This window comes from Trachemys scripta, chromosome 1 (assembly GCF_013100865.1).
Source record: "Trachemys scripta elegans isolate TJP31775 chromosome 1, CAS_Tse_1.0, whole genome shotgun sequence".
Taxonomy (NCBI): Eukaryota; Metazoa; Chordata; order Testudines; family Emydidae; genus Trachemys; species Trachemys scripta.
Genome location: NC_048298.1, coordinates 338,302,305 through 338,317,624, shown reverse-complemented (window position 1 = coordinate 338,317,624; position 15,320 = coordinate 338,302,305). Strand labels below are relative to the sequence as shown.

The following is a 15,320-nucleotide window of genomic DNA, read 5'->3' as shown; positions in this document are numbered from 1 at the left end:
CAGTACGAAGTCCACCAAATTTCCTTTTAGTCCTCAGCGTATGTTTATCAAATTCAGACCTTGGGGAGCCCAATACATTCATATAGAACAGCTTGCTGTCTGAAGTTTAATATATCTGCTTTCCACTTTTTCCCATGGCATTGTTTTCTAGGGGTTCTTACATATGAAAATCTTCCCTCCCTCTTTAGAGACAAAAGAAGCATTTTCATAAGAGAGAAATAGGCTGTTATCCTTGGATTTCAGATCCTCTGATTGTCTGTTGCAATTTATAAATCTGTAGGCTTTTTGAAGCTTATGCAGTGTTTGTTTCAACATAATTCATTTAAGTTCTTATTGTTCTTTATATCCTGTTCTGTGTCATAGTCATGTAGCTGTAGCAAGAAGTATGTTAACTTTTTAAAAATAAAAATTCCATTTGAGACGTAGATAGCAGAAAGTTTTGTTTCAGCTGGAACCTGGCATGTAGTGCAATACTTAACATTTATAATGCTTCACGAGCCTATAATGCCTTGCCTCCATGGATTTCAAAAAGAACAGGAGTACTTGTAGCCCACGAAAGCTTATGCTCTAATAAATTTGTTAGTCTCTAAGGTGCCACAAGTACTCCTGTTCTTTTTAGTTTTGTGAGATCTTTTTGAAGTTCATCACAGTCTGCTTTGGTCTTAACTATCTTGAGCAGTTTAGTATCATCTGCAAAGTTTGCCACCTCACTGTTTACCCCTTTCTCCAGATCATTTATAAATAAGTTGAATAGGATTGGTCCGAGGACTGACCCTTGGGGAACACAACTAGTTACCTCTCTCCATTCTGAGAATTTACTATTAATTCCTACCCTTTGTTCCCGGTCTTTTAACCAGTTCTCAGTCCATGAAAGGACCTTTCCTTTTATCCCATGACAACTTACTTTATTTAAGAGCCTTTGGTGAGGGACCTTCTCAAAGGCTTTCTGGAAATCTAAGTACACTATGTCCACTGGATCCCCCTTGTCCACATGTTTATTGACCCCTTCAGAGAACTCTAATAGATTAGTAAGATACGATTTCCCTTTACAGAAACCATGTTGACTATTGCTCAACAGTTTATGTTTTTCTATGTGTCTGACAATTTTATTCTTAACTATTGTTTCGATAATTTGCCCGGTACCAACGTTAGACTTACCAGTCTGTAATTGCCGGGATCACCCCTAGAGCCCTTTTTAAATATTGGCGTTACATTAGCTAACTTCCAGTCATTGGGTACAGAAGCCAATTTAAAGGACAGGTTAGAAACCTTAGTTAATAGTTCCGCAACTTCACATTTGAGTTCTTTCAGAACTCTTGGGTGAATGCCATCTGGTCCTTGTGACTTGTTAATGTGAAGTTTATCAATTAATTCCAAAACCTCCTCTAGTGACACTTCAATCTGTGACAGTTCCTCAGATTTGTCACCTACAAAAGCCGGCTCAGGTTTGGGAATCTCCCTAACATCCTCAGCCGTGAAGACTGAAGCAAAGAATCCATTTAGTTTCTCCGCAATGACTTTATCGTCTTTAAGCGCTCCTTTTGTATCTCGATCATCCAGGGGCCCCACTGGTTGTTTAGCAGGCTTCCTGCTTCTGATGTACTTAAAAAACATTTTGTTATTACCTTTGGAGTTTTTGGTTAGCCATTCTTCAAACTCCTCTTTGGCTTTTCTTATTACATTCTTGTACTTAATTTGGCAGCGTTTATGCTCCTTTCTATGTACCTCACTAGGATTTGACTTCCACTTTTTAAAGGAAGTCTTTTTATCTCTCACTGCTTCTTTTACATGGTTGTTAAGCCACGGTGGCTCTTTTTTAGTTCTTTTACTGTGTTTCTTAATTTGGGGTATACATTGAAGTTGGGCCTCCATTATGGTGTCTTTAAAAAGTGCCCTGCAGCTTGCAGGGATTTCACTTTAGTCACTGTACTTTTTAACTTCTGTTTAACTAACCCCCTCATTTTTGCATAGTTCCCCCTTTTTTAAATTAAATGCCACAGCGTTGGGCTGTTGAGATTTTCTTCCCACCACAGGTATGTTGAACGCTATTGTATTATGGTCACTATTTCCAAGCGGTCCTGTTATAGTTACATCTTGGACCAGCTCCTGCGCTCCACTCAGGACTAAATCTAGAGTTGCCTCTCCCCTTGTGGGTTCCCGTACCAGCTGCTCCATGAAGCAGTCATTTAAAGTATCGAGAAATTTTATCTCTGCATTTTGTCCTAAAGTGAAATGTTTCCAGTCAATATGGGGATAATTGAAATCCCCCACTATTATTGGGTTCTTAATATTGATAGCCTCTCTAATTTCCCTTAGCATTTCATCATCACTATCGCTGTCCTGGTCAGGTGGTCTATAATAGATCCCTAATGTTATATTCTTATTAGAGCATGAAATTTCTATCCATAGAGAGTCTATGGAACATGTGGATTCACTTAAGATTTTTACTTCATTTGATTCTACATTTTCTTTCACATATAGTGCCACTTCCCCACCAGCACGACCTGTTCTGTCCTTCCGATATATTTTGTACCCCAGAATGATTGTGTCCCATTGATTGCTCTCAGTCCACCAGGTTTCTGTGATGCCTATTATATCAATATCCTCCTTTATCACAAAGCACTCTAGTTCACCCATCTTATTATTTAGACTTCTAACATTTGTGTACAAGCACTTTAAAAACTTGTCACTGTTTATTTGTCTGCCATTTTCTGATGTGTTAGATTCTTTTTTATGTGAATGTTTATCATCTGATCTGGCCCTTTGTGACGTTATTGATATAATCTGGGACCATATAGATCATTGTTGCAANGAGCAATTTGTCCTGAGTTGGCACTCTCAGTTGGGTTCCACCAGAACCGCATTGTCACACCCTTACATTATCCTCCTCCATCCTCTGCTCCTGACTAGAACCTGGAGATTCTCTATCATTAGACTCTCCTCTAAGAGAAGTCTCTGTCCGAGCCACATGCTCCTCTGCAGCAGTCGACTTTCCCCCATCTCCTAGTTTCAAAACTGCTCTACAACCTTTTTAATGTTTAGTGCCAGCAGCCTGGTTCCACTTTGGTTTAGGTGGAGCCCATCCTGCATAGGCTCCCCCCATCCCAAAAGTTTCCCCAGTTCCTAATGAATGTAAACCCCTCTTCTCTGCACCATCGTCTCATCCACGCATTGAGACTCTGAGCTGACAGACCATACGTCTGATCACACCGATGCACCAAGCTGCCATCGCTCTACACAGCAGCCCAGTGACGCGTGTACAGGGACGCTCTGGGATGGCGCCCGTCGAGCACGCAGTGATGTCAGGACCCCTTCCCGGAACCAGCACACCGTTCCTTACTGTGTGCAAGGCCCTGGAGCAGCTCTGCCTGTTGTTTTTATTTACACAGCTGCCAACATTTGCTGGGGTCTTTACAATCAGCATGTGGCTGAGACCCAAGGCCCAGAGAGCCTCCACGCCGATTAGTTAAATGTAGAATAGGATCATCTTCGACGGTAAGGCACAGACAGGTTCCTAGCGTTGCCGACACAGGCTCTAGAACTCTGTAAAACCGCGCTTGACGTGTTGGCTGAAAGCAGAACTGTTACTAGGCAGCCGGTCAGTCTCAATGCAGCAGGGACCTAGACTGCGGGCTGCATAATTCCGCGTTTTAAAAGGCCTTCCAACGTCCTGTGAGTGGGAGGAAGAGAACGTTTCATGGTTCGAGAGTCAAAACAGTATGTCGAGTGTGTTCTGTGTAACCAGGAGCTGTATTACCTCGCCTTTGCATTTGACTGGGGTTGTATTTCATTTCCTTCTAAGCCACTCTGGTGGACCTAATAGGAGAGCGTTCAGTTTTTCCAGGTCCGGTTTTTGCAGGTCTGGGGCTGGAGGGATAGCTCAGTGGTTTGAGCATTGACCTGCTAAACCCAGGGTTGTGAGTTTAATCCTTAAGGGGGCCATTTAGGGATATGGGGCAAAAAAAAAAAAAAAAGTTGGGGATTGATTCTGCTTTGAGGAGGGGGTTGGACTAGATGACTTTCTGAGGTACCTTCCAACCCTGATATTCTATGAAATCAGTGCTTGGTGTTACTAAATTAGCCACCTCCACTATTCAGAATTGTAAGAAGCCATGCTAGCCACCTGAAGCTACACTAGGGACAAAACTGGCACAGCATCTGTATAGCACCCACCACAACAGGGCCCCAATCCTTACTGAAACTTCTGGATGCTATAGCAATATACGTATTAAATAGTAATCATCATGCAACAGTGCTTTATGCTGCACTGTTGAGTTTTAACTTAAATGATGGGGGAAATATTCTGCTTAATTAAGGGACACTGGGCAGTCATGGTCTTCTCTTTGGGGTCAATCTCCTTTTCCATAAGGATGGGAGTTTTGTGCAGGGAGGGTGGGGATTGTGTGTGGGTATTTCCCTATTTCCCGTTGGCCACTTCTTGACTCTCTCCGCATCTTTAACGGCAAGAACCAAGGACATTTTAAAAATGCAAAGCTATTTTAAAGGGAAAAAGAACAGGAGTACTTGTGGCACCTTAGAGACTAACAAAAGGACTAAAGGTAAAATAAATGTGTTAGTCTCTAAGGTGCCACAAGTAGTCCTGTTCTTTTTGCAGATACAGACTAACACGGCTGCTACTCTGAAACCTGTCATTATTAAAGGGAAAAGAAGCAGAAAAGAATCCTTGGGAAAAAAAGACCATCTCTTTCTTCCACAGCTGCTTTGGGGCTGGCAGCAGTACCGGGCAGCAGTGCGGGTTTTTTTTGTCAGTAAATTAAGGAGCATCAGCTCAAAGAGAGACACACGCAATGGCAGCTTTTCAGGAGCTGTAAGTGGTACATAGGCCTTGCACTGACACAGTGTGGACTTCAAGCATGATTTACACATCCTCTGATCACAAATGGCTGGCACCGGGCATGAAAGTAACCAGATACACCTCCGACTGCCTATTTACACCCTTGTCGCAAACAAGCTAAGTGCACATGTATGTCACACACATGGATATTTGCACACCCAATTGCATACCTGAGTTGATGCAAAAGTGAGGCCCCATCAGTGGTTTATTGGCAGCATGCTCCAACCACTGTGCCTGAGCAAATCATGCCTCCGTTAGCTCCACTGCCTCATGTCAAAGCCCAGAGCAGGTGTGGCTCAGGAGTTGTGTCCCATAGTATTTATGTGGCACCATATAAAAGATTAGAAATAAAGTGCAAATTTTTCACAGTGAGGATAATTTTCCATTGGAACAATTTACCATGGGACGAGGTGGAGTCTCCCTCATTTGCAGTCTCTCTATTAAGGCTGATGCCTTTCTAACAGAGCTGCGATAGTTCCAACACAAGTAATGGGCTTGACTGAAAAATTACTGGAGGAGATTATCTGGGCCCATGTTATGAAAGCGGTCAAACTAAGTGAGCAAAATGGTCCCTTCTGGCCTCCAGATGATGAAAGCTCTGACTGTATGTGCTCAGAAGAACTTGATCTAAATTAAACAACAGGGGAAGGCGAGGGGGGGAATAGGACAAAGGCACAGAGATAGGAGGAAATGACAGCACCAGAGTGACTTCATGAAATCAGATTTACTCAACAGAGAGTCTGGGCAACACTGCTGTTTCCATTAGACTTTGTGGCTCTTTGTCGATGCTCAACTCCAAACCTCTTGCCAGCAGAGAAGAACAGGTGGGTTAAGAAGCACTGAGAGGAAGGATGGCCCAGTGGTTAGGACATACACTTAGAAGACCCAAGCTCAATTCCCTGCTCAGCCACATTCTTAAGTGACCCTAGGCACATCACTTAGCCGCTGTGCCTTAGTTCTCCATCTGTACAATGGGGATAACAGCACTGCCTACCTGCTGCAAGAATAAATACATTACAGATTGTGAGGCACTCAGATTCTAGGCTGACGTGGCCATAGAAGCACCATGGGAGATGACGAACATGAATTTGGGAAAAGTTGAGAGTAAAAATAGATCCACTCAAGTTTACAACAGAAGCTCACCAGGGAAACAGCCATCTGCCTGGACCTGCAGCGAAAAGGGAAAGAGCTGGAGGTCTAAGCGCCCGTCAGCCTGGGGGAGTGCGGCCGGCGAAAGGATGACGGGTATGAGCAGGGGCTTGGTGGGGTGCATGGAATTTAGGAGACAGCAGACACGAGGGTCAGGCAGGCAGATTGCAGCGGCTGGGTCAGGCTCAAAGGCGGCAGTGGAGAGCGTAGAGAACGAATCACCAGCTGGGGTCATAGCTCTGCCCACCCACCTCCGGCCCCAGTGGATCCTGTGACCGCCCTCAGCCTGGAGGCAGGATGGCACCACCTCAGTCCTCTCGTGACTGACGGCGTCCACATGAGGGCACTGACTGCAACACAACACTTGGGCTCCAGTAGTGCCCATGGCTCAGACACAAGCAAACTAATGAGTGGTCACGGCTAAGATCCAGAAGGTAAGAGTTGCAGCAAGCCCTCCTTGGGAATGACGGGATTAGAAACTGGTCAACGGTTAGCACCTTCCCCCAAACCCCTCCTCTCCTGCTCTCAGCATGAGGAGTAAGGGCAGGGCCAGCTTAGCTCCAGCCAGGCTGCAGGTCACCTAGCGAATATGAATCGAGCATCGAGCAGCTCCGCGAGAAGGGGCTAGGCTGGGGGAGAGTCTCATCTGCCCACCGCCAGGACAGCTGCTGTAGCCAGTATTTAAAGCCGATCAGATCAAACTGCAGCTAGGCACAAACTGACCATCCACCAAGGGCAACGATCAACAGCAGGCTAGCTCGGGAGCAGCAGAGGGGACAGGAGCAGGCTGGGCTTACTGAAGATCTCCCACCATGAGCGAGAACGGGGAGCCAACACCATCTCAACTACTGAATCCTCCCTTCTGGTCTCCGGAATTGCAGATTTCCATTTGCTCTGTGCCTCCCCTGCCTCCTTTCCTCTGCACACAACACACTCCTTTCTGACTTGGGGCCTTCTTTCTGTTGTACCCAGCTCTTCAGTTGGCATCTTATCTTCAAGTGCCTAGAAGGGGTTGTCTGCTCCACCATTTCTCCTCTCTGAGCCCTTCCCTCTACACTCCCAACTCCGGTAGCATCTCTCTGCCACTACAAGCTCTCACCTCCATCCTCCCTTGGCTTCTACAGTGCGGATCTTGGTACATTTAAGTTGATTAGGGAAAGCTCCCAGACAGAGAGTACGATTAGGCCATGCTGTACTTTCACCCAAGAGAAAACATTTACAAATTTATTTCTGGTAACACTCTGAGGGAAACTGGGAAAGGAAGGAGGATCTCTTAAGGTGCAGGACTAGAACACAGGAGATCTGAGTTCAAATCTTAGCTGTGCCAAATTCCCTAAGAGACCCCAGGCTACCTGGAATCATAGAATATCAGGGTTGGGAGGGACCTCAGGAGGTCATCTAGTCCAACCCCCTTCTCAAAACAGGACCTAATCCCCAACTAAATCATGCCAGCCAGGGCTTTGACAAGCCTGACCTTAAAAACCTCTAAGGAAGGAGATTCCATCACCTCCCTAGGTAACCCATTCCAGTGCTTCACCACCCTCCTAGTGAAAACATTTTTCCTTATATCCAACCTAAACCTCCCCCACTGCAACTTGAGACCATTACTCCTTGTTCCTGCTCTCCCCGAGCCTCAGTCTCATCTGTAAAATGAACACGATTTCCTCTTTCAGACCTTTGACTGGCTTGCATACTTAGGCCCCGAGCTTCAAAAATTCTGCACCTAAACTGACCCCTCTGACCTTGAATAGGGCTCCATGCAGCAGGCACGGTTCTCCTACATGCATCATTTTGCAGGATTGGGACTGGAGTGGGTGTGTGCACAAGTCAGTCAACAACAGGGTGCCAATCTGCTAGAGACTCTAGATGTTGTCATAGTACAAACACAAAGAGGGGGACCGACACTTCTTTCCCTTGTACAAGGCGACTGACTCGCACTTTACCTGTACATTAGACACACAAGGTGGGTGAGATAATATCTTTTATTGAACCAACTTTGAGGGGAGAGAGAGAAATTTTTGAGCTGTTCTTCAGGTCTAGGAAATGTGTTCACTGTCACAGCTACATACGAGGTGGAACAGATTGTTTAGCATAAATAGTTAATACATATTTCAAGGGACCATTCAAGGTGAAGTGACCCATTAACACCTCTCCAGGCAAGGGGGGAAAAGGAGGGGTTATAGATCACTGTAATAAGCCATAAATCCACTCTCTCTGCTCAGTCCATAATTTTTAGGCCTTGTCTACACCACAGTTTTGTTGACAAGTCAGCTTTTGTTGAGGAAACAATGGAGCTGTAAACACTGAAATGTTCCTCCCACCAATGTAACTCCCCTGCTATGCTGACATCATAAACTACCTTGAGAGGCGTAGGACTTATGTCAGTGTAGTTAGAGCGATGCAATGTCAGCTTAGACCAGGGGTGGGCAAACTTTTTGGCCTGAGGGCCGCATCGCGTTTCATAAATTGTATGGAGGGCCAGTTAGGGAGGGGGTTGTGGCCCAGCCCCCACCTCCTATCTGCCCCCCTCCCCCCCGCGGGACTCCTGCCCCATCCAACCCCCGGTTCGGGACCCCTGCCCCATCCACACACCCCCGCTCCCTGACTGCCCCTGGACCCCCACCGCCCCATCCAACCCTTTCTCTCATTCCTGATGCCCCCAGCCCCCCGGGACACCTGCTCCATCCAACCACCCCTTCTCCCTGTCCCCTGACTGCCCCTGGAACCCGCGCCCCTGACTGCCCCCTGGTGCCCCATCCAACCCCCCCTCCTTCCTGACTGCTCCCCCCCCGGGACCCCTACCCCCATTCAACCCCCTCCCCCCCCCCCCCGCCCCCTGACCACCACCCCAATGCCCCCTGCTCCCTGCGCCCTTACCGCGCTGCCTGGAGCACCGGTGGTTGGCAGCATTACAGCCGCACCACATGGCTGGAGCCGGGCCACACTGCTGCCGCCGCCACCACGCAGCACGAGACCGGGTCAGGCCGCGGCTCTGCAGCTGCGCTGCCCCAGGAGCTCACAGCCCCCTGCCCAGAGCATTGCGCCAGTGGCGGAGCGAGCTGAGGCTGCATGGGGGTGGGAGGGAAACAGCAGGGGAGGGACCGGGGGCGAGCCTCCCAGGCCAGGAGCCAGGCAGGATGGTCCCACAGGCCGGATGTGGCCCGTGAGCCGTCGTTTGCCCACCTCTGGTTTAGACACTACGTCCTTACATACGCTGTTGGCTGTCATTCTTGTCAATTTCATGGCTCCAAGGAAGCCGGCTCCCGACCCGGACTCCGCTGCAAGCCCGGCTGTCACCCAGGCTCCCCACTGGGATCCCTGCTGCCCCCTGGGGTCCTGTCTCCCCACCGGGAGCATGGCAATCAACTGGACTCAGGGTGTGAATCGCCCTGGCGGAGGGAAGCCCTGGGTGGCTTCACCCCTGGTTCCAAGCTGGGGGCAGCCGGACTCTCAGTGGGGAGCTGCAAGGAGCCGCGAGCCCTAGCTCTCAGGCCCCCACACTGCCCCTCTTCAGTCAGTGGAAGCGCAGCTGGAGAGGACGTGCACCAGCAACAGGAGGGGCGTGTGGACATCAGCCACCACAGTAATTAATGCAGCGGCTACAAGTCGACTTAACATAGGTTGACTTATCTTTGTAATGTAGATATAGCCTTTGCGTCTAGCAACGTTATGAATTTAAGCTCGCCAGCTTGAATTGTGCAGGTTTCCATTAAGGATGAAGACAGACAGGTCAGATATAGAGAGTGATGGCTTTGTGAAGTGTTCACACACAGGTGAGATGGCGCGACCGGACAAGTGCTAACAGGCCACTTCACCTTGAAATGTGTTAACTGCTTAACCTCAACCCTGGGTTCTCAAGCTGGGGGTTGAGACCCCTCAGGGGGTAGTGAGGCTATTATGGGGGGGCCACAAGCTGTCAGCCTCCACCCCAAACCCCGCTTTGCCTCCAGCATTTATAATTGTGTTAAATATATAAAAAAAAATGTTTTTAACTTGTAAGAGGGGGGGTCGCACACAGATGCTTGCTATGTATCACTAGAGGTGGTTTTGGAATTAATTGATAAACGTAACAGTAACAAGTCACCAGGACCAGATGGCATTCACCCCAGAGTTCTGAAAGAACTCAAATGTGAAATTGCGGCACTAACAACTATGGTTTGTAACATGTCCTTTAAATCAGCTTCTGTACCCAACGACTGGAAGATAGCTAATGTAACGCCAATATTTAAAAAGGGCTCTAGAGATGATCCCGGCAATTACAGACTGGTAAGTCTAATGTCAGTACTGGGGAAATTAGTTGAAACAATCGTAAAGAATAAAATTGTCAGACACATAGAAGAACATAAATTGTTGGGCAAAAGTCAACATGATTTCTGTAAAGGGAAATCGTGTCTTACTAATCTATTAGAGTTCTCTGAAGGGGTCAACAAACATGTGGACAAGGGGGATCCAGTGGACATAGTGTACTTAGATTTCCAGAAAGCCTTTGACAAGGTCCCTCACCAAAGGCTCTTGCATAAATTAAGTTGTCATGGGATAAGAGGGAAGATCCTTTCATGGATTGAGAACTGGTTAAAAGACAGGGAACAAAGGGTAGGAATAAATGGTAAATTTTCAGAATGGAGAGGGGTAACTACTGGTGTTCCCCAAGGGTCAGTCCTAGGACCAATCCTATTCAACTTATTCATAAATGATCTGGAGAAAGGGGAAAAAAGTGAGGTGACAAAGTTTGCAGATGATACTAAACTGCTCAAGATAGTTAAGATCAAAGCAGACTGTGAAGAACTCCAAAAAGATCTCTCAAAACTAAGTGATTGGGCAACAAAATGGCAAATGAAATTTAATGTGGATAAATGTAAAGTAATGCACATTGGAAAAAAAATAACCCCAACTATACATACAACATGATGGGGGCTAATTTAGCTACAACTAATCAGAAAAAAGATCTTTGAGTCATCGTGGATAGACTCTGAAAATGTCCATGCAGTGTGCAGCGGCAGTCAAAAAAGCAAACAGGATGTTAGGAATCATTAAAAAGGGGATAGAGAATAAGACGGAGAATATCTTATTGCCCTTATATAAATACATGGTACGCCCACATCTTGAATACTGTGTACCGATGTGTTCTCATCTCAAAAAAGATATACTGACATTAGAAAAGGTTCAGAGAAGGGCAACTAAAATGATTAGGGGTTTAGAACGGGTCCCCTAGGAGGAGAGATTAAAGAGGCTACGACTTTTCAGCTTGGAAAAGAGGAGACTAAGGGGGAATATGATAGAGGTATATAAAATCATGAGTGAGATGGAGAACGTGAATAAGGAAAAGTTATTTACTTGTTCCCATAATATAAGAACTAGGGGCCACCAAATGAAATTAATGGGCAGCAGGTTTAAAACAAATAAAAGGACGTTCTTCTTCACACAGCGCACAGTCAACTTGTGGAACTCCTTGCTTGAGGAGGTTGTGAAGGCTAGGACTATAACAGGGTTTAAAAAGAGAACTGGATAAATTCATGGAGGTTAAGTCCATTAATGGCTATTAGCCAGGATGGGTAAGGAATGGTGTCCCTAGCCTCTGTTGGTCAGAGAGTGGAGATGGATGGCAGGAGAGAGATCACTTGATCATTACCTGTTAGGTTCACTCCCACTGGGGCACCTGGCATTGGCCACTGTCAGTAGACAGGATACTGGGCTGGATGGACCTTTGGTCTGACCCAGTACGGCCATTCTTATGTGAAAGGGGTCACCAGTACAAAAGTTTGAGAACCACTGCCCTAAGCAATCTGTTCCACCTTGTGTTCAGCTGTGACAGGGCACATTTCCCAGACCTGAAGAGTTCTGTGTATGCTCACAAGCTTGTCTCTCTCACCAACAGAAGTTGGCCTCATAAAAAGATATCCCCTCGCCCACCTTGTCTCTCTAAGGGTATGTCCTACACTGCTGACGTTAAGCAGGCCTGTGTAGTTGTGGCTCCAGAGCTGGGAGAGAGCTCTGCAAGGAGAATGGCTCCCAGCGCAGTAGCACTATCTACACTGCCAGTTGACAGCGCTGAAACTTGCGGTGCTCAGGGGGGGGGTTTTTCACACCCCCGAGCGAACAGTTTCGGCTCTGTAAATGGCAGTGTAGACAAGGCTATAATATCCTGTGACTAGCAGGTCTACACCTCTACAATATTACTGAGTTATTGTACATGCCCTCACCATTTAGACTTTATTACTGTCTTCAGCTAGTTTAAAGAGTTGTTAATAGGCATGATATGCAAATTCAATAAAAATTCAATAAACTAGGCCCCTGAAGTCCTACTGCCTTCGTAAGGGAAGTTAAGAACACCGAAAGGTAAAAACATTTATTTTAGAATCATCAAACAATTAGCCCAGCCAGATGGATTTGGCTCTTGAAAGGAGACAGCGTGTGCAATTCAGCAGGGCTCTCTCAGAGTAGGACACTTAAGCTGGTTACTCAACCTGACGAGCACCCAGGTTTTTTGATACAGACAAGTGGCTGCAACAGCTTTTCTGTTTCCTGGTAACAGGAAAAAAGAGAAGTCCTCTTAGGTGCAATGCTCTGCCCTCCCGCTGGCCGGATGGCGAAGAAGTGTGCATGTGACAGGTAACATAGCCAGTCTGTCCCCCAGCACCTTGGGAGACCCCGGAGCTCCTTGTGAGGGGTCACTAGCAGGTGTGAGCCAAATTCCTCAACCTAACAACACGCCCCTGGCCACAACAGACAGAGCACAGGGGTGTTTTCCTCACTGCCACGTTACTGTGGCAAAGGCATGTCATTCATCAGGATCCACATAAGCACAGTAGTACAATGAGGACAACTGTCTGAAGCGCACAGGACTCATCCTTAAGGTAACAGGCATTAGCATTTTTCCTGTCCACGTTTAGGAAAATTCTATCTACAGTGGATAATGCAAGACTATACAAAAGCACTTAGTTTCCAGGAAGCTCGGCTGTAAAGGGGATACATATAAACTTCTTATGCACTATATACGTGTGTGTGTACAGGCCCCAACCCAGGGATGGGGAAAGCATTGTACATTACTTCCTGACGGCCCCCCATCACAGTTCCAGCAAGACCCTACGTACGGAAGTAAAACTAGACCTATTTACTCTAATAGAGATTAAGCCAGATGGAGCAGCTGTGCTGGCACCAAAGGGCAGGCGAGTTAAGAGCCACACATCAGGCAGTCTTCTCTGTTCTCCAGCGAACACACCATGGCTGCTTTGTTCCTCTCCTTCTCCTCCTCTTCCCTGGACACCTTTTCTCTCTCTTTGAGCTTCTCCTTGTTCAGGGTGAACTGGATGGGCTTGGCCGCTGGTTTTGTCCTCAGGTAGTACATGCCTGTCTTCAGACCCTGCAGAGTGAAAGCACGTGGGTCAGGGAATCGTACCATGCTGGAGCTCAGGCTGAGTTCTGGCTCCCGAGACACACTTCCCGTAAGCCAAGCAGCCGCTTTCGTTAATGGTTCCCCAGTAGGATGTAACCACCCCACAGTATTAGCTAACGAGCTATGGCTACCATGCCAGGATCCATAGATGGGAACAATGCTGGGAGCGCCCCAAGCCACCTAGGCATTTGTCCTCAGGGCTTGCCTACTCTTGACACACTCCAGCTGCGCCAATGTAGACACTACCTATACCGATGGGAGGGGCTCTCCTGTCGGCGTTTGGACTCCCCCTCCCCAAGAGGCAGTAGCTAGGTTGACAGAAGAATTCCTTTGTTAACCTAGTACTATCTACCAGGGGCTAGGTTGACTTATCTACATGGCTCGGGGGTGTGGGTTTTTCACACCCCTGGGTGACGTAACTAGGCTGACCCAAGTTTTTAGTGTAGGCCAGGCCGCAGAAGCAGAGAGATATTGCTGATGGCAATGAAAGGGAAACAGACATTTATTTCTAAGAACCACATGAGCCAACTTTTAGTGACCGAATGCATCAATCCAAACGCTAGCGAGTAGGCTCCCCCTCCCACATACCTGCTTCCACCCATAGAAGTGCATGCTGGTGAGTTTGCCATAGTTGGGCTCTGCAATATGGATGTTCAGGGACTGGCTCTGATCAATGAAAGCGCCTCTGTCAGCTGCCATTTTGAGGATGGTCTTCTGGGAGATTTCCCAGACCGTCTTATAGAGCTGCTTCAAATCATCTGGAATCTCCGGGATGTTCTGAAAGGAACAGGACTGGTTACTAGGCAGCATTCCCAGTGACCACCTTAATGGGCACATCATAATGGCAACCGGTAACAAGCTACTGTGGCTAAAACCAAACCGCACTGCAACTGAACTCCAACGTTACAGCCAGCCATTACTGATCCCAAATAATCTGTAAATACATGCCCTTAAATGGACCTTTTACCGTCGTAAAGAACAGGCAGCTTCCTTTTCGGGACACTTTACAGGAGAAGGCCCTGTTCAACCAGGTCTCCATGGCAAAAACTCCTTAGCCAATCAGGACAAGAAAGGGAGCTGTTACCCTCCCAACTCAGGGCAAAGGGAAAGTGTTTTATCAGCAGGGCATTCACCCTCAGCATGTTACAGGGAAAGACATTTCAAGGGCACAATTTACTGAGCCCAGACAGACTGGTTTGCTTTTCATGTATGGGTGCCAACATCTCCACAGCAGAGTCTTGGTTTAGGTCTATTTGTTGCTCTGAAGTTTCCCCCCTTTACACACATAACTAAGCAGACTAACATTCTCTGGGACAGCTTAGAGCAGTGGTTCTCAACCAGGGGTCTGCGGGCCCCCGTGGCTGAAGCCTCAATCCCCAGCGCCCCCCCGCGGGGCTGAAACCTGGAAGTACGGGGTTGAATCCCAGAGCCCTGGTGCTCCCTGTGGGGCAGAAGCCCTGAGCTCATGGGCAGAGTTGGGGACCTTGAGGGCATTGTCCCCCCACCCCCAAATTGCAGCGTAAGAGCACAGAGGTCCCGGGGCAGTTCCCCGCCCCCCATCCCCACCCATCTCCTCTCCCCGCCCCCTGGCCAGAAGCTGGAGCCGGGCAGTGCAGGACAGCTGCGGCTCTGGCTGGTTCCCTCGTCTTCTGCTGGTGCCCCAGGCTGAGGCTGCTCCTCAGCTCCCAGCCCCCTTTGCTCCCGAAGAGGCAGCCGGTAACAGCCCCAGGTGGGGATCCTCGGCTCCGCGGCTGCCAGACCCGTCCGGGAACAGGGAACACAGGAGAGTCCTCCCAGCACACAGCCCCTAATACCCTTCTCCCTGCCCCCCGAGCTATGCTCTCCCTGCATGCACATAGCTGCAGCTACCCCCCTCCCTGCCCCGAGCTACCCCCCTGCCTGCACACAGCCCCAGCTACCCCC

General features: G+C 47.9%; 1 protein-coding gene across 1 annotated transcript in view; it reads right to left on the bottom strand.

Moving 5' to 3' along the window:
- Positions 1 to 12,335: 12,335 nt before the first annotated feature.
- RRM1 (ribonucleotide reductase catalytic subunit M1) overlaps positions 12,336 to 15,320 on the bottom strand; it is a 30,495-nt gene continuing 27,510 nt past the window's right edge. The window contains exons 16-17 of the mRNA XM_034759289.1: positions 13,986 to 14,174; positions 12,336 to 13,364 (exon numbers count right to left, since the gene is read on the bottom strand). Coding sequence (XP_034615180.1) covers positions 13,176 to 13,364; positions 13,986 to 14,174 — 378 coding nt within the window. The 3' untranslated portion in view covers positions 12,336 to 13,175. The remainder of the gene's footprint in view (positions 13,365 to 13,985; positions 14,175 to 15,320) is intronic.